The sequence below is a fragment of the Trachurus japonicus genome, chromosome 2 (assembly GCF_045865225.1).
Source record: "Trachurus japonicus isolate A0001 chromosome 2, Traja_1.0".
NCBI lineage: Eukaryota > Metazoa > Chordata > Actinopteri > Carangiformes > Carangidae > Trachurus > Trachurus japonicus.
The window spans coordinates 4,505,009-4,524,485 of NC_140908.1; the positions used below are offsets into that span (position 1 = coordinate 4,505,009).

Here is a 19,477-nt window from a genome sequence, read left to right on the forward strand (position 1 = left end):
ATAACTGCATGTTTGTCTACCAACTATTTTGGAGGCAAGTGAGCAATTGTCCTGTCTTGTCTAGTGTTAGTGGAGCTGTGTGTGTGTGTGTGAGAGAGAGGGAGAGAGAGCGTGAGGCATGTGTTGTGACTCCTGCAGCCCTGGCAGTTAGTTAATAAACACAGGCCTGTCAACAGCTGCTGGTGATGTAATGTGGAACTTCTTCTCACTCTCCTTATCCTCCCGCCCCACCCTGCCTCCCTGCCTCCCTCCTCCACCTCCTCCTCCCTCCTTTCTATTTACAAGTCTTTACTGGGTGTTGCTGCAGACTTCCAGCACTGGCAGTAAGTTTAAGACGTGCGTGTGTTTGTGCGTGGCTTTCCACCCTTCCCCACGCACCCCCCTATTTATCCCTACAACCCCTACAACAACCACCTCCCTCCTCACGCTCTCTGCAACAGGAGGGGTGGATGGGTGTGGGTGGGGGGGCATTTACGACAGTATGTTTTCAGCTGCCATCAAAGGAAATTCCACATCATCACGTTGTCTTCCTAACGAAAACACCTCAGAGAGACTTGAGGCTTCAGAGCTGGCTACAGACCTGTTGAGTGGAGAGGATCCGGCCGGCGCAGAGTAAGTGTGGACTCCTGCGTGTTGTTTGTCTTCTGACTTGTCTTCTTTAATTATGGGGAAGCTGCTGCACAGAACAATTTCACATCCACTCATGGCGTTCCTGAGAATTAAGCAAAATTGCGCGCATAGCATTAGCGTGATGGGATTGTTGGCAATTTATACAAATATTCGCAAGTAGAATTTAATAAAACTAATAATTGTGCAAAAACAAAGAAGCGTCAATTAAAACCAATTTAAAGTCCATTAACGTTACCTTGTATGGTTTAAGCTAGGACCGAGAAAACCAGCCGGAATTGTCTGTTTACATGATAAGCTAAAGTTAGCCTAAGTTGAGCCCAAAAACTGAACCGTGAACATATGTTTTAAAGTTTTCTGTTCAGCATTAAACAAGCAAAAGCAATTTACGGTGCTTTACATTCTGCAAACTTATGTAAACACTACAAAAGAGTCAGTCAAATAAACGCTAGCTAGCTAAACACAACCGTTAATTTACTGCTGACAAACCATTAAAATAACCAACAGGTGTAGCCACTTAGCTAATTAATTAGCCGCAGCACATATCAATGGAGTTAAACAGGATATTGCAAAGACCAGTGAAAACTTTGGGTAAAACTTTGTAAAAACTAGAAATTGAACTGTAAAGATAAAATGAGCAAAATTAATAATAACGGGAGGGATAATGTTACCTTATTAATGTCTTTCTCCCACAGAAACAAGTGGACAACTGCATAGCTTGTTAGCTAAAGTTACCTCAGCCTATTCAAGAGCTAGATTAGGTAAGTAGCTATCCCAGGAGCACAACACAAACAAACATGTAATAGATGTCAATAACCGTTTAAAAATGATAGTAATGCAGTATAATGTCAGATAGCTATAGATGTAGACCCTGTATTTATTAGCAGCATGCACAAAAGCAAGCAATAGCAGTGTTTTAACTTGGCTCAGTGAAGTGTCAACATGTGACACAAGGTGATGTAAACAAGGAAACATACAAAGTAGTATTTCTTTTACTGGTGACAAACAGGTAATTACTAATTAGTGAGTTGCAAAGCTTGCCCTTTGTTTTGAAATGCTGTTTTCAAACTGAGAGAAATGTTGTCAAGCGACGTGAGAAAAAACACCTAGGGTAAACAACACACACTCTTGTATCCCAAGCTGTCAGCGTGCAGCAGCCTGCTGATGAGCTTGTGTGCATTCAGTTCTTTTAGTGCATTGCCCATTGCACGATGCTCACATACCAAAGTGAGAGGGGTAGGGGGGGCACAGTTGTGTATTTTGATAACAGTCGGAAAAATTCCTCTGCCCTCTCTTGGCTTGCTGCATCACCCCTGGGCCTTTGGAGTATATTTTCCTGTCTTCTTTTCTACCTGAAACGCTATCATGGGAGAGTTCAGCGCAGAGTCAGGCTGTCCGCTGAAAGCACGCTGGGTTGGAGTGAAGGGTCCCACGACAGGAAGCCGAGCTGAAATTTTTTCCAGGATGTATATTAAAGCATCCTACGCATCTGGTGGGATAAGCTCGGGGAATTGCAGGGACTCCCCTCATGAACAGGATGACGACATTGCTGCACTCATTGTTTTTTCAACCAGACCTCCAACTCTTCCGTTTTTTATAAAACCCCCACATTAAATTGCCTCCCAACTAAACCAAACAAGATTTAAAGCAGCTTAGACAAGTTCTGGCAGAATCTTTATCATTAAAAGTGTCTGAGAAACACATTTTCTTTTAGTAGATTATTTCCCTTTATCTTGTTTGACATCAGTTAGTGTAGGAAGTAATTTAGGTGTTTGCATAGTATAACATCTGAGAACAAGTCTTTTCAGTCTTCTCTATGATTGCCGAAGTCAAATATTGATAATATACTCTTCAAAATGACAGCCTGTTAAATATATATTGCTTTAGGAAAAAATAACATACAAATGTGGAGAATACTTTCCAAGACAGAACTGGAGCATCTGGTGATGAGAGGGAATATAAGCACAGTTGATTAAAAATGCAGAGCTCGTTCTAGTCACATAACTGTCTCTTTATTGCAAACATGCACCGAGTGATTTACAAATGCCTCACAGTGCTCCTGCATGTCTCATAGCTTTGCGACTGTAAAAACATAATGAGTGGCTTCATTTGCACATTCGGAGGATCATGTCTACTCAGTCATGCTATCCCTGCCTTTAAGCGCTTGACAGAAGAGCATGGTGGCCCTGTTTTGTTAAATGATTAGCTGATTGACAGAAAATTGCAGCCATTTACCGAGGAAACAATGTTGACGTTTGTTCGTTTCAGCTCCCAAAATGAAAGAATTTGCCTCTTTTCATTGTTTTGGCAAATAACCATGTATACAGAAACCCTTCTAATGCAGACAAAGCCTCTATTTTTTACGTGTACAATAATGTGACTATTCATGAGCAGGATAATGTACAATTAACCCCCTTTCATTGCACCAGAAGTCTATGTTTCCATAATAATGTGGTTTAAAAAGCAGAAAAACAAACAGGCTTGTGCAGCACAATCTCAAAAAATGCTAAATATGCGCACGTGTTCAGACGGGCCTTGATTAATGTGATTAAAATGATGAAGAAGAACACATAGTCACATAAGGGGGCATTGTGCTGCAGCATCAGCATTAATTTAAAGGAGACTGTTAAATTGACCTATTAGCCTTGACGCTAAGCCTCTCATTTTCACAGCTACGTGATATATACTTCAATGTTAAAACATGTTATGATTAGCAACATGGCACAAACACTGATGCACCGTGGCAGCAGCTGTGAATGCACACTTTAAATTTCTTTTTTTTTTCTTTTTGAAAAAGACATAACATTGAGCCTAATGATTGGTTTGCTGCTGACAGAGTATAAAACAACAGAGCGGTGCAAAGTATGGCTTATTGTTTGAGGCTCTCAGACACTGTAATTCCACGTCAGGCTGTGCCAGGCTACAGTTGGTGGTGCCAACTGTACCGGGGACACATGCAGAGGCAGGATCAGACAGGCTGGCCAGCAGAGGGACTCAAAACATCCGATCAGCATAGACCATCTGTGCCGCTAGAATACAGATGGACCTCTCTCTCTCTCTCTCTGCACATTAAAACCCCACATCAGACACTTGCATGCTTCAATTTTCTCCTCAGTGAATGGAAAGTAATAGCACCCCCATAGTCCCCTCCCACTTCCCTTGGCGAATTAAAAGCGAGGCTCCGATGTATAATCTTCCCCGGTCATTCATTCTTCTCCCCGGACATGGCAATCTGGATGAATCATTCAGAGGAAAAATAAAGAGAGCCGGGCTCTGTACCGTGGGGGATGCCACGGCTCTGACCCCGTTTCAGTCTTCCCCTCATTCAAGGCAGGCAGAGACAAAATGAATTGGTTCCTGGGGCAAAGGGGGTGCACCAATCAATGTTGAATCCCCACCACACACACACACACACACACACACACACACACACACACACACTCCACCATCCATTTTCAGGAACTGGCACTTCCTGGCATCGCTCTTCTTTTTTGTTTTTGGTTAGGGGGGCAGTGGGTTATTGATCACAGAGGTTTGAGTCACTATTTAGCCCGGGGGCTTTCGTTTTTTTGAGATTCTCTGTGTTTTCCAAAGGATTTGTAATAGATGTGAATGCTAATTGAAAACTCATGCAAAATGCACGTCTGGAATCTGGACTCCTTGGCTCTCTCCATCCCTCATTCTTTTCCTCCAGATGGCCATTTAAATATTTACCTACATTTATTTGCTCCATCTTTATTGTTGCGGTTTAATGTATAACCCATGACTAAATTGACCCACAAAGAAACACTCAATGTATTTTCTATTCATGTACAGACCTGAGGAAATTCTTTATTGCAAATTCCGCCGCACTTATTCCTCAATGACAGGTTTTATTTAAAGGGAAGAAGGGCCAAAGTTCAAGTCACTCGATATCTGTGTTTGAACTTACCGTGACAAAGATTTCTTAGTTGTGGTGACTCTTTGCATAGTGTGAAATGAGAATATGCGTGGGTGAAAGGCAGACTGTAGTGGGTACAAAGGGCAGCATTGTCACTTGTGGCAGAGTGCGGTCTCTGTAACACTTAGAAGTCAAAAGCCAGAGGGGTGGAGCAAACAGGCCAGCTACTTACTGTATGTGCAGGATTATTCCCAACTTAGAAAAAAACGCAGATAAGAGTCCCAGTAAAAGGGCAGTGATTGCAATAAATGCACAGCTGCCTAATTCTCCTCAGCTTACAAAGGAACAGTATCAAATCTGAGTCATGACCATCCATATTCATGGCCAATCTGGGCTTATTATCACCGTTTATCCATGAGGCTCACAGTCTGTTTTCAGTACAGCGATCTCTCAATGGGTTTAAGTGTTATCATTAAGCTGTTATCCCCTCACATTATCCCTGTTGTAGTTTGGAGCTGTCTGCGGCTCTGTGACCTCAGCTGGGTCCTCTCTTGTTCCTGGAGCAGATGTTAAAAAAGAGAGTCTCCCCCCCCTCTACCTCACACTCACACACACACACACCGTCACCCCCCCACTCCACATACACAGACACACACACACACCATCCTGCCGCACCTCCTCCTCCCTTCACCCTGGCATCTAATTAGGCCTACAGCACAAAGACTCCCAGATGTCAGCGTCCTCCTGGCCTCCTTTGATTATATCCTTTCCACCCCACTGGCTGGTTTGCCGACTGGCTGGACGGGCCGGCTGGAGGCCGTGTGTGTATGTGTGCGTGTGTGTGGACTATAGGCGTCGACGCGTGTCACTCGGCGTAGGTCAACACCAGGACCGGTTTAACATATCAGTAATTGCTTTTGGTGTAAATCACAGGGAAAACAGGAAGGAGGGAGCACAGTTGTGAACGGGCCGGGGGCTGCACAGACAGAGGCCCTATAGGTGCATCATAAATGCAGGCAGGGCTGCATTTATTTTTGTGATGTGATGTGTAACTCCCATCTGCTGGAAGTCACCAAACCAGTGTCACTGCATATTTAAAATGGCACATGGCCGATGTTTTATTTCCATTAGAGAGGAGCTACAGTATGCAGGATTTTTACCTTACCTTTGCTAGATTTTTACCTTAATTAACACAGTTTTGGAGTAATTGTGATGGTTTAATAAATGACATGTAACTTGTTCCAACAAAAATATACACATCATAACATCGTATATGATATACGTATATAACGTTATGTACCACTCTATTGATTGATTCTCACTGGCTTCATTGTAAACAAATGCACATGGCTAGGGGGAGGGTTAGCAAAACAGCGGAAAAGCAACCACCAGACTTGCATAGTTTCCCTTAAAACCAAGTAACTGGGAAATAGATGGAGAGTGAAATCAAACCACACCACACCGACAACTACTGCATGTTCATTGCTGCAGGGATCTGACATGTGAACTCAGATCAGCCTGGTGGAGTTTAAGGGCAGCTGATAAAGACTAAGCGTGGATTGGTTTGTTGTTTGACTGTCAAAGGTAGGAGGTTCCCTCGGTTTTATCGCTCACCCTTATCTGAATGCCCCTGATATCTGGCTTTTAATATGTTTGCTTAATCCCTATCACTTCCGATCCATGCACTACCTCATCCCTCGCACTTTCTATACCCTAAGGAAAATGCAGTCAGTCTTTTCCATATTGAGTCTAGGCAATCAGGCGCAGTGCTATAATCCATTTTAATCATTTACTCTAAATTTCCTATAACGCCCCCTCCTATCTCTGCATCCAAGGGATTACTTCCTCCTCTAATCTCCAGCGGAAAAGGGACCAAACTGAAATGTAATCTAAACATAGACCAGACTATTTCATCTGATGCAAACACACTCGCACAATTAGCCATTACAAAGCCAGAGAGACAGAGAGAGACAGGCAGGACTCTGATGTTTCTGTGTCATTAAAGGCATTCCCTTTCACATCCTGTTCACTGATTAGACAACTTCCTTCTACTCCAGATTAGCCGGGGGGCGTTCTAAAATGGGGGCAGACTGCTAGACTGCGTCGTGTTTAGAGATATAACATCAGGTCTGGATGAAAACTTATAAGCGCAGCAGGGCCGACGACGTGCATGCGCGGCTTCATGTCAATAAGTTTGGACATGGGCAGATTGGCAGTGGATGGAACATGTCATGTTGATGTGTGGGGATGTTTGACAAGTGCAGTCACGCTGCCGAAGCTGTAGACAGGGTGTAACAGATACAGCCCACAGCAGATGCAAAAGGGGCACTGGGATGCTGTTTGGGAGGAACGGTTGCATAAGTAGGTCTGTGAAGCGCGTAAACATTACTGAGTCTGGGGGGAAAAAAAACAGGATTTGTGCAGGTTTGCCTCATTCTGAACAAAGTTTATTTGCAACAGTTCCCACGAAAAAGAAGATTATCTAAAAACAAAAATATGTTCTTAAAGGGATAGTTCAATAATTTGGCGAATCCGCCTATTGCCATAATCCCTATAGTCATAGGAGTAGGTTCATTTCTTCATTTTTTTTGGATCCGTGGGGAAGAGATGCGAGCTGCAGATACAATTGAGGAGAATGGTACAGGTCTCCTGCCCCTCATCAAACTCATCAAATACACAATCCAACAACTCTGTCTTGTAATGTTACATTATTATTTCATAGCGTGATGAATGTGCAGGTCACAACTTGTCCACCAGAGCATTTTGGAGTTGTTGGATTGTGTATTTGATGAGTTTGATGAGGGACAGTGGACTGGTACCATTCACCTCCATTGTGTTCGCTGAGCAGCTTGCGTCTCTGCCCCGCTGATCTCAAAAAACATGCACTGATAATTAAAGGTAATGAACCTACTGCTATGACTATAGGGATTATGGCAACAGGCAAATTTGCCAAAGTGTTGAACTATCCCTTTAAGTTATATTAGTTTGAGAATCTCCCAAACAAGATGGGCATCAAATAACCAAATTAATCCTAACTTTGTCTGAATAACCTGATTTAGGTGTTGTCTCTGTCAGTCTGGTTACGTAAGACACAGGGTTTATCCATGCATTCATGCACTCAGTAATACAGTCTGTGTTTCACAGAGAAGGTCTCTGACCCTCAGGCGTCCGTCAGCTGACCTTTGACCCTTGCCTTCACCAAATGAGGAAGTGCTGTGCTTACCCTGCGCACCACCACAGCCAGTCTAAAGCCGTGGGGCTCTTTGTAAAGAAGTAGTATGCGTGAAGTGAAGTGTTTATCTTCTGCTGTGGCCTCAGTCAGGCCAGGTCGGACTGGTTCCCAGCGCTGTTTGGAGAGGCCTAGAAAAACAAAAGGGCTGAAGCTTGGGGTTTGGGGTTGGGTTAGAGGGTGGGATGCCCGGGTGACGCCGAGAGCAAGCAGCAAGATCTAGCTGGAGCTTAGTGGTCCCAGAGTCCTGTCAGGCCTGAGGAGGAGTCCATACTTGACTGCAATGGAAAGTGAAAGGGGAAGTAGAAGGGTTAGTTCAGCAAGTTGCCTCCGCTGCTGCTCTTCACTTGGACTCTGATCTCATATAAAAGGTGAAAGCCCTCTTAACAGCGGAAAACGTGACCTGGCCGCCGGACATGAGCTTTGACGCTTGTTGACTTTCTCCCCGCTCTCACTCCTCCCCCCTCTTTTTTTTCCGCCCTCCCTCCCTCCAGGGCTTCCCAGGTGTGTGGATCGCCGCGGGGCAGAGGGACCATGAACAGACACCTGGAGAAGAGAGAGCAGTTAAAGAGATTGTCTATGGACAGCGGCCTGCCGGTAAGTCAAACCCCCCCACACCCCCACCCCTACAACACCAGTGGATGTTAGGTCAATGAGAGAGGAAATAGACATTGTGAAAACACCTCTTGGAGTTTAGCTTCTCCCCCAAAGGCAAATGGGAAGAAGTTTCTTTTATCTAAAAATTGCTGCATCATCTGCTTTTACATGATACAGTTTGTTATTGCATCAACTTTGAAATCTTTCTTTAGAGAAATAACTCATAGGATTTGTGATTGTGATTGAATGGCATTGTCTTGGTCGTTGTTTGTTTGGACTGCATTTCCCATCCAGTCCCACGTTGGTGACGCAGTTTGTTTCCATCCACGGAGCTCTGCAGGTGGCGCTCTTTTGACTCCTCAAACGTTGTGTATGTATGTGGCGAGCACCGCTCACACTCGCTATCCATTCTGTCCTTTGTTTATTCCCTTGGGAATGAAACTCCTTCACTTCCTGCACTTTCCCCAGGAAGCAGCCACTTATGCTGAGGCTTTTTAACAGAAAGAAAATGTCAAACGTCTTAAGATCAGCGTGGATGAATTACTTTGGTATTATATTGGAGGGGGGGGGGGGGAAGGGAAAATGTCACTGTTACTCCAAGGTCCGAGCATTAAGACTTGAAGGTGCATACATATACAGACACATCCATGTGCCAGAAGGCAGAGAGATATAAACCAGCCCCCCACCAACCCACCCTCCTCCCAGGACTTATTTGTGGCACTGTAGCTACTGGTGATTGACAGGCTTATCTCTATGCTGCGCTGCACTTGTGAATCACAGGAGTGGAAACTTGTTTTGGCTCAGGGTTAACTGAAGGTGAATCTGCTCACGAGTGCCTCTTTGGAATGTCAAGTGCTGCCATATAGTGGCTGCTGCTGTGTTGTGTCTGCACGGGAGTAAAGAAGCTTAACCCCCCCTCACCCACCCACCCACCCCCACACCCCAAGTGCATACTGTACGGTCACTGCACAGGAAATAGTAAATCATGAGGCTTAAAATAGTATTTTGATATTGCAAATGCAGAAGTCATCAAAGACACATTTGTTGCAGATTAAAATGGCAACAGTTGAGGACAGGACAGTTTTGTAGTTCACCGTGTGCTTTGTGCACATATTACCTAATACCAGGCTTCAATGGGGCTGAAACATGTCAACACATTTTATTGTCTTGACCTGACTTCATGATTTGCTGCTGACCTACCTCCGAGAGTTTCCTGGATGCCTCTTATATCATCTTTACTTTGTTGTATCGTCCTCATATCGCTCTAATTTGCATCCATCCATAACATTTGTCTTGTGTCTCATTGTGTTTCTCATTCCTTTAAATTACAGTTGCAAAAACTGTATTTTCATCAGAGTCTGTAAAAAAATTGTGTAAAAAACAAGAAAAGCAGGACTTTTTTTTTTTTTTAATTTTTGGACATATGATATGAAATTACATAACATTTACATAACCGTTTTGCCCGTAGCGATGCCTGTATTTTCACTTCTCATCCAGATGTCCATGTCACTGGATCTAAAAAAAAAGAAAAAGCATCCTGACTAGATTGACGTCACCAAGAGACTAAATCATAAATACCAGTCATTTTTAATTCAGTGGCCATCAAAATTTAATCTAATATTGTAATAACACATTTCAATGTTGATTTCTCCTTTGAGATTCGGGGACACAAACCTCAGAGTCTGTCAATCATTTTCCTCCTTCACATGAAAGTGAATGTGGAAGACGACACACTTGAATCCTCCTCGCCGAGACAAGACACTCCCTCATTTATAATTTATTCACAGCGGGTTAGCTCCGTCAATGTGTAACTTTGAGACACAGTGGACGATTAGCTGTTGATGTGGTTTCTTATCTAATGTCGGCGTGATTCACAAAGGCTTTCCGAGCACTATCTCCGCCGCTGATCGTTATTATATCATATAAGACGCACTGTAGCTTTAATTGCTTTAATTGGATACACGGCGACCTGATTTGCTGTGGAACTGGAAGTAGGTCATATTTGCGATACGGGTTTATGATTCAACATGCTCACATTTGTCCACTCAACTATCCATGCATGCAGTATTTTTCCCCCTGTTTTCTCTTTTTTTCCTCCTTCTCTCACTCTCTTTTGCACTCATTCACTTCTCCCTCCTCACAATGAAGTCTACTGTATCTCTTTGTCTTTACTTTACTTTATCTTTTCCCTCGCTTTCCACTCCCCTAATGATTTATTCTCACTCGGGGCAGCAGGAGCATAAGGGTGCTGGGTTGTTTTAATAGTGGGACATGAGGAGGCCCAGAGCATTTTGGTGAAGCTCCAACATGGATCTGGTGGCAGTGTGCACATTTGATTCCATGGCATGACCAGCCATGAAGAGATTGCACATTGCTTTCTTTTGTTACAGCAAATCTGAAGATAAAGACGCTGTTTGTTGGGACCATTGTGCATGTGATGTTATAGATTATTTTAAAGTGTCAAGCCAGGGAAGTTAATCATCGACTGGTTATTACTCATGCAACAACATCTGACAAGTCTTTGCTCAGCTGCAAGTCACTGGAGTTTGAGGCCAGTGAGTTTAATTTGTCTCTAAACACCAGCCCAGGTCTTTGTCTCTTCTCAGCGCCGATGGTGGACACGATGTCTCTGGCCCTTGTGGCCCTGCTGGCCCTGGCACAGATAAACCTACTAAGTCCTGTAAACACTCCTTTTCCTGGGAGGATATGAGCCTCTGATACATTTATTTTTTCAGGCATCTGAGAAAACACCAGAGGACGGTTTTCTGACATTCCGTCAGACGACAGGCATGAGCCTCCGCGTTCTGGTTTTCCCTTCTCCGCGTCACCTGCGAACCAGTTTTGGCCAGTTGTCTAGTTGTTGTTTTTTTACATGATGTCTGCTAACAACACATTTTTACATAACATGGTGTGAGACCTGGGCAGATTACCCCAGAGTGAACTAGTATTGCCGCTGCTCGCTCAGTTTTATCACAAGGCTGTCACCCTTTTTTTTTTTTTTTGCGGAAGATTACACACCAAATGCCTGGCCTTGTTTTGTTGTTTTCCTGACTTTCAGCCGCTCCATGTGTTTTATGGCTTGTTAACATTATGAACAAGAGGAGATTTTCCACTGGGGATGGTTGCTGACAGATTTTCAGTTCACACTAATGCACAAAACCGGAGATAGAATGCCATATGTCAGCTGAGGACCAGGTGAAATATTTATATCTGCTCCTCTTTTGGATGGATTACAGGGCCTAGCTTCATACAAAGCTTCTATCAATCATCTAAGGGTGATTTGGTGAACATAGAGCTTGAATGTCAGCCCGGACCTCCACCTCACACATGTATAATGCATCGAGCCAGCATATGTTTCCTCAATGTATGCAGGCAAGGTTTAAGGGAATTTTTCCTGTGTGTGTGTGTGTTTGCGCCAAAGCTGCTCAATGCCACAGGCTTCATTCAAAGTAATTATTGAGAAATTGTGAGTGAAAGGAGCGCACCCTTAGTCAGCGTTATCGGCATGTTATTGACATGTTTCATTGCAGCTGCTGGAAATAGGTTGGGTCGGAGCATCTAATCTGGCTCAGGGATGGCCCAGAGTCGCAGCAGACGTTAACTGGGGCACTATTTGCATTACATAACCGTCATGTTGCTGGGTTGATTCTGCGCCTCCACTTATTTTTATCGTTTGATGCCCGCCCGCGGATGAGACTCTCTTCGTCATGCAGGGATGTGCACGGTGAGCCCGTGGCCGTGGACGGTTTGTGAGCTGTTGCCAGCCAGCTTTAACTAGGTCAGCGCAGAAGGCTCTGTCAGGGGTCTATCCTATATGCTGGAGGCTGCCATAGGGTTTCACCTCAGAATTTCTACAGAGGTAAACACTCAACAACAACATACAGTGGAAACTGTTCCAAAGCTGTGCAGGATTTTCTATAAATGTGTCATCTGTGGTGCAAGTAAAGAGGGTTTCACCTAATTGATTATACTTGCATTGGCATATGAATACATCATGCATGGCTGAGAATAATTAATGTGTTGACTTTGGTAGGTTTCATCAGTTGAAATTTGGACAATAGAGGGTGGAGCAAACACGTGACGGCTCCTCGGGCGTCGTCATGAGGGTTTGTGGCTGCCTCTGGTTTTTTGGGAGATAAAAGTCTCATTGATTTTTTATTTTATTTCATGTTAGGTGACTTTCACTGGTGGAAACAATGAACAGCTGTGTGTGAAAACATCGTGTGTGTGAAAATACACGCTTTGTGTTTTTAAACCTTTATTTCCGATAATCTCTTTTGTATCTGATATCTCTTTTGTAAGAGAGACCTGGCCAAGAATGGCAAGTTGGCAACACATAAAGTTTCACATTAATCATAGACAAAAAAAAACAAGAAACAAAAAGAATACAAATAACAATTGAATTTTCCAAGATTAGTTAAAAGAATTTACAAGATTAGTTAAAAATAAAACATTTGTTTAGTCAGTCACGTGTTTGGTTAAAGCCCCGGTTCAGCACGGCAGCGAACTTGAACTCTGTTTGAAGGCAGGAATGTTGAGAGAAGAAAAAAGTTACGAAATTTGCAACACAGACACAGGCGCTTTTGAACTGGCAAAAAGTTTCTATCACCGTAAGGCACTTTTTGCAACATTCAGGCTTGTGACGGCTGGTTAGAATGGACGTGATGGATGAGCTGTCATGTGTCCACATCAGACTTGATGCCTGCTTTTGCCAAAAATACACTTCTTTATCATTGGCTGCTCCGCCTTGGTTTAATTAATGTTACCAAATGCCTCTGCCTCATTTCCACAGAACAAAAGAGCCTCATTTTCCTCCATCAAAGATGTGTGTGATATCTAACGCATCTCCACAAACCACAAAGTAACACTCATCAACCCAAGGATCCTTAAATTGGTGAGAGCATGCTCTTGTTTTCTCTTCCACACCCTTTTTCCTTGCCAAAATTTATAATGTGTGCAGCAGTGCAATCATGCTCAGAGATAATTGATAACAAAAGGCCAAATTGAAAACACTCTGCAGGGGAGGGTTAATAATCAAGTGCTCCACATTACTGATTAAACGCTTGCTGCATAGTTGTGAGTTGTATTGAATTAACAGCATGTGGTACTGCTTTCCTGTTTATCTCCAAAGTATTTGGACTAAATCCCCCTGGCTTTTGTCGAGCCTCCTCCTCGTATAAAGTCTTTTTTACGCGCTGATTTGCTGCCATGCTGTTATATCAGGCTGCAACTTGTTTCATTGGCCCGTTCGCCCACTGGCGAAAGAAAGATGATGAAATTGTCCCAGAAACAAGCTCCAAAACAGACAAATTAGTTTGGTTTATGCTAAATTTAAGTGCAAATGAATTAGATGGCAAGCCAGCATGGAGTCCGTTTGGCAAAATTGGATTTCCTCCCCCCCACCCCCCCCTCCCTCCTCTTCCACAGCCCATTACAGCTGGTTGTTACAATGCAAAATGGAGACATAAAACTAAGCAGGGGAGCAGGCTCTGGAGCTGGATGGGAAGAAAATGCTCAGCCTAATCTGATTGGCTCCCACATCGTCAGGCAGACAAACGCAGAAGTTTGATATTATTACCGTGCAGCTCAAACTAATTGAGTGTAATTATACAGTAGAAATCCGCCGACAATGCCGTCCTCAGCGAGGGCCCCCGTTCTCACGCCATGTGTGCTTGCAGGACGCCAAAGCTCAGGGGACGGAGCGCTCACTCAGTGTGTCAGGCCCGATTCTTGAGTAACCGGTTTAAAGTGTGGTTCTGAGGCCGAGGCCGATGGGACAATTTGGTTCGGAGCCAGTTACATAAAAAGATTTAGTCTCTTCTCAAAGCAGCCTCCACTTCTCTCTCTCTCTCTTTCTCTTACACTTCGTCGTCTCTCAATGAAGTTTCTCAGCGGGGGCCCGCCGAGCTCCCTCAGCGTGCAGGTGACATACCGCACATACCTGGGCTCGCCGCGTGGGTAGCCACGGGGCCACGGGGTGTGGGAACCCGGCAAAACGCTGGGACGCTCGCTGACTCGGCGAGGGCAGAGGAGGTGGCGTTTTTTTTTTTTTTTTTCCCTCCTCATCCTGTCTCATGGGAACCGTCTCCTCTGTCATGAACCCCGCGAGGAGCAATTACAACCTTGGCTTTTCCCTAGACTCCAGTCTGAAACCTGACAGCTTCCCCCACAACCAACCACACGCTGTGGATAAGACTAAGCGGCCTCCATCCGCTTGTAAAATTGGTTTAATAATTGTCGAGGCTGTTTTGATATGAGCCACTCGTCTGTTTTTCCAACCTCCGAGTAACGAGATTTGGCAGTCCCCAGTTAATACCTAGCCTGTGTTTTTATTAGGGCAATTATATAATATTTTATGGATGTCGGCATCATGTGTTGTGAAGTTAAATGCTTTTTTTTCCTTTTTTATGATGAGCTATTTGCACAACATGTCAGAAAATGAGCTTCCAGGCATTGGTGTGGATGTGAGTGGGGCTTTTTGACTCATTTCAGGTGGGCCAAACAAGATTACCACACTTTTTAAATGTGATATCTAATCGAACCCAGTGTTTTTAGCCGACCTGCTTGTTCTCAGCTCGGCAGCGTGTCCCGCCTGCCAGTGACTTGCTGATGTGCGCTTTAATGTGCGCTGAGATCTCTGACCCATATCACAACTTGCATGCACACTATGTGGCACGCCTCAGTAAGGATGCTCTGAAACATAAAAAATCGCATTTGCCCTCTGAACACAGGTTGATGTCGCAAACGCTGTTATCTTTAGGGTCAGGCGGTTTATCGCATGCCGCTTAATCAAAGACACTTTAGTTGTAATCACTTGGAAAATAAAAGACAAAGCTTTTGGTTCAGCTCCAGACTGAGTGAGGACTTGTAACGAGAGAGTTTCTGCTCACTCAGGGCTCTGTGCCAGCTCTTGTAATTGGATGTCCATTTTTCCCCAACCCAATGAGACCGTCCTCTGTGTCCCTCTAGTTGAGGGGCCAATTAGTGAGTCTTCTTCCAATCATGACAGAGATCAAAGTTGATACCGGGGCCGCGTGCAGTCTCAGTCACATGCGTCGTTTCCCCAAAAAACATTAATGCACTGCACCAACTTGTATTCACCCTGTGGTTTCCCTCAAAAGAGCCCGGTGGCAGCGACACAAAAGGCCTTTTGAGAGGTCTGAAGTCTGCAGGGACAAGGAGAAGACAGAGATCCTCTCTCCGCCGCCGTTATCTCCCCGCAGGATCAACCACTCGGAGCCATTCAAAGTGTCCTCTGATTTACTCTGGACTCAAGTGGGAGATTATCACGATAAAAGAGTCACACAGTTAGGGAGTAAATTTGTTGTTGTTAGGCACGATTAGCTCGAGACTGAGGTTAAAACATGTGTTTAGATTTCACTTAGAATAAGGCTTTGATTATACAAGTGTTATCCTTAAAACTGATCACATCACACTCAAAAGTGTGACCAGACCAGATGCTATTTGCCCTAAAGTTTTGCTCTTACTTTTCTTGTGACTGGAATTAACAATCCCTCCTTTTCCTTTAAACCAGGGGTGTCAAACTCATTCAAGTTCAGGGGCCACAAACAGCGCAATTTGATCAGGTTCTTCATAATATGTTTTGGAAAAGGATAGTTCATTAAAGGGATAGTTCAACATTTTGGCAAATTCACCTATTGCCGTAAAAATAGTCATTATTTCATAGCATGGTGAATGTGCACATCACAACTTGTCCACAAGAGTGTTTTGGAGTTGTTGGATTGTGTATTTGATGAGTTTGATGAGGGACAGGGGACCTGTACCATTCACCTCCATTGTGTTTGCTGAGCAGCTTGCGTCTCTGCCCTGCGGATCTCGAAACAACATGCACTGATAATTAAAGGTAAAGAACCAACTCCTATGACTATAGGGATTATGGCAATAGGCAAATTTGCCAAAATGTTGAACTATCCTTGTAATGAACTATCCTTTTCCAAAACATATTATGAACAAATAAAACAATAAAACGCATGTGCAATTTCAACAATATTATGCATCTTCAGTCTTCTATGTAATTTTCACACTTGAACTTGATAACACCCTGCTTTAAACAGCGATCCCTTAAAGTAGGGATAGGATATTATTTATTTTTTGTGTAACTGAGGCTGATTTCAGCTGAGAAACTTGAAACATGATCCAAACAATGCAGTCGATCGAGCTTATCCCAGGGTGTTAACCCTGTCCACCTGGCATCGAAGCTCCATCTCCGGGGCGTGTTTGTTTATCATGTGCGGATGAGGCACCATCTTTGGATACAACACTGGCACTGTCGGACGTGAACAAGGCGAAACTGGCAGAGGGCGACTAACAGGATTGGACGTGCAGATTAAGACCCCGGTGTACGTGGTGGGTAGAGGCCGAGGAGGGGCCGCATCTGTCAGCGAAAGGGAAAGCTCACCTCCTTACCCTCGCAGACGGGGCGTGCACCGAGAGGCAGAAGGTGGTGCAGCGGCGACGGCGGCGTCCCCGTCTATTCTCCCGCACAGAGGCTGCCCCTGTGATCACATCCTCCTCATCAGGCCCAGAGCCAAGCCCCTCAGCTGGGATCTCACAGAGCTCTTTCATGCAGGCTCTTTAATGGGGGGAACCAGGCTTGTCGTCGGGGTTCAACGATGTGTCGATGTCACGAGATCTCCTAAAAGCAAGGACACACAGCGGGCTTATAATTTGTCAGCGTTGCGTTATGGACTTGTTTCATTTTCCCCCACAAAGTGGCCAAAAGAAGGTCATCATAACTCACTTGACTGAGTCTGTTCTAGACCACTTGGTGTTGATGGATTGGAGACGTCTGGTCCTCAAGAATTCCCATCATTCTCATTATTAAAGGCTTGTCTGCATAGTGAGCGTTTCAGCCGTGTTTTTCAGCCATCCATCTCATGTGCGGCCGCGACCCGAGGCGCATTTTTTAAACCTCGACTCTGTTTTCCTCCATCACATACACAAAACTACGGACATTATGCGTCGGGCTTCGGGAGCGCTGCCAAAACACAAGTGACCTACACTCTATACTGCGCCTGAATGCTTCCTGTGTGTAGACACTGATAGAGCGTTAGATGTTTTAAATGGGTGCAGTTGCAGCGAACAGAGGCGCTCTTCATGTGTGGCGCGTCCAGCCTCAATAATACAACATTTGATCCCGGCCTCGGCCCCTTTGGTGGTCTGGGAAGTGCCGTAACGATCCTCAAATCACTTCCTGCCGAGCGCGGCGGGGGGAAATATTTACATGTTTCCGCATTAAGTCCAACCGTTGAGTAAATACATACAGAAACCGCTTGAAAGCTAACATTTGAGATACGGCTTCACTATAAGTGCCCCGGCCCCTCGCGTGTTTGTTTTCACGCACGTTGATTGATGACATCTTGAGGGCGCGTTTGTGTGCGTGAATGTATGGATGTATGCTCCAATGTTTTACATGCAAATGAGCTTGTTTGCATGTGAGTCTGAGGACAGGGCTTGTCTTGCCCCGAGGAGGAAGAGGCTGAGACTCATTACGGAGGCAAAACAGACGCCTCGCAGGGGCAGTCGTTGTCTCTACCGGTCGGGCTTGTGCGTCGAGTTGCCACCAGGTGTTCACGCGGAGGAGCGTTGCTTCCCTCACACCTGGCGACCTCTTTGCTTTTAAAGGGTTAAAGGTTAAAGCTAAAAGGGGTCAAAACCTGGTTTTAATTGAGCTCAGCACATTCTTTCATTCACTGATGCAACTCCTGTGGAATTTGAGCTCAATTTACAAATAGTTTCTAAGCTTGACAAACGATGTAAATTATTTAGTCATTCCTACCCCGGTGTAGTCTCACGGCCATGCCAAACCACAATAATTGCCCCTAATTTATTATATTTATATTATTTCACCATTAATCTTAGTGAAGCCTTGATAAATGGACCGTCTCATTTGCTAAAGATGCATTACCAAAATAGTCAGTCATTCCTACTCAGATTCAATTTTCTGACCATCCCAGACCAAAATCATTACACGGGTATTAGTGTCATGATGCTCCCTCGCTGACAAATGAAGCATCCCTAAATCACCAAAGGATGCATTATTAATAAATAATAAGGTCTTTATTCTATAGACATGGTTGCCTCTCTCTCTGCTGCTCATTATTACTTCTGCATGGACTGGTTGTAATGGTTTGATGAGCAGATGACTCAGCTTCAATCTTTACATTTTTTTCTTGACGGCCTGTGATGCCTGAGTCACTCTCTGTTTAATGACGGTCTCACCGCCGCGACGCCGCAGTGGAAAACAATTAGTCACCTAACGGGAACGCATTCAGGGCAGGGCCGATCTTTTTACACCTGCATCGCCTCAGCTCGCTGGCTCGTGTGTGTGTGTGTGTGAAGCTACCGTGCGCGTCATAAATTCCTCGGCGAGGCTCGGCCCATCGCGCCTCCCGACGCCTGACTGATGGGTTCGTAATCTGCGCTCGAGCAGGATCACCACCTGCCACTCAACTCCCATCAATCACAGTGATAGCCACAGGTCACACAGGCTCGATCCTCCGAGGGAGAAAGCGCAGCTTATGTAGGTCAGTGGGAGCAGAATGTACACGTTCAAGGTTTAAAACTATGTCAGATGTAGATGCAGATACAAGACTTGTTTATTCGCTTTTAGTTCCAGCAGTTCTGGATGAATTTAAAATAGTTTTCAGCACACAGTTGAAGTTTTTGGCTCATCCTCTCCAGAATGATTACCCTCGACTGTTCCTCTTCTCACCTCAGATCCAGCTCGGCGGGATAATTCAGGGCGAAGCGTGACAGTGTCTCCAGAGCGGCTTCCCCGCGCTTTCCACTCCGAAGCAGAAAACTGTCATTATCTATTGTGCAGCCTTCCTTGACCAGACCAGCGCCGATGAAACACAACCTGCAATCTGAGGTTCAAAATTCCCTGCGTCTCCCCCGCAAGAAATTTGTTTGCGGAGGTGGCGAGGCTCTGATTCATGATCTCGGAAAAAGCGGTGGAGAAAAACGGTCTCACCAAAAAGGGGTCGGTTCTGCATCACATGATCTTCCTCATCAGTTTGTGGATGTTGATCTTTATCAGGAGGAAGGAAAATATAGATTTGTAAGAGAAGGATCGATTGTTAAAGATGTTTGGAAGCTGCGTCTTTTTTGAACTTTTTTGT

General features: G+C 44.6%; 1 protein-coding gene across 3 annotated transcripts in view; it reads left to right on the forward strand.

Moving 5' to 3' along the window:
- Positions 1-467: 467 nt before the first annotated feature.
- Positions 468-19,477, forward strand: part of LOC146990645 (nck-associated protein 5-like) — a 120,639-nt gene continuing 101,629 nt past the window's right edge. For all 3 annotated transcript variants that reach the window (XM_085796551.1, XM_085796561.1, XM_085796604.1), the window contains exons 1-2: positions 468-612; positions 8,231-8,333. In XM_085796551.1, the coding sequence (XP_085652677.1) occupies positions 482-612; positions 8,231-8,333 (234 nt within the window). In that variant the 5' untranslated portion in view covers positions 468-481. The remainder of the gene's footprint in view (positions 613-8,230; positions 8,334-19,477) is intronic.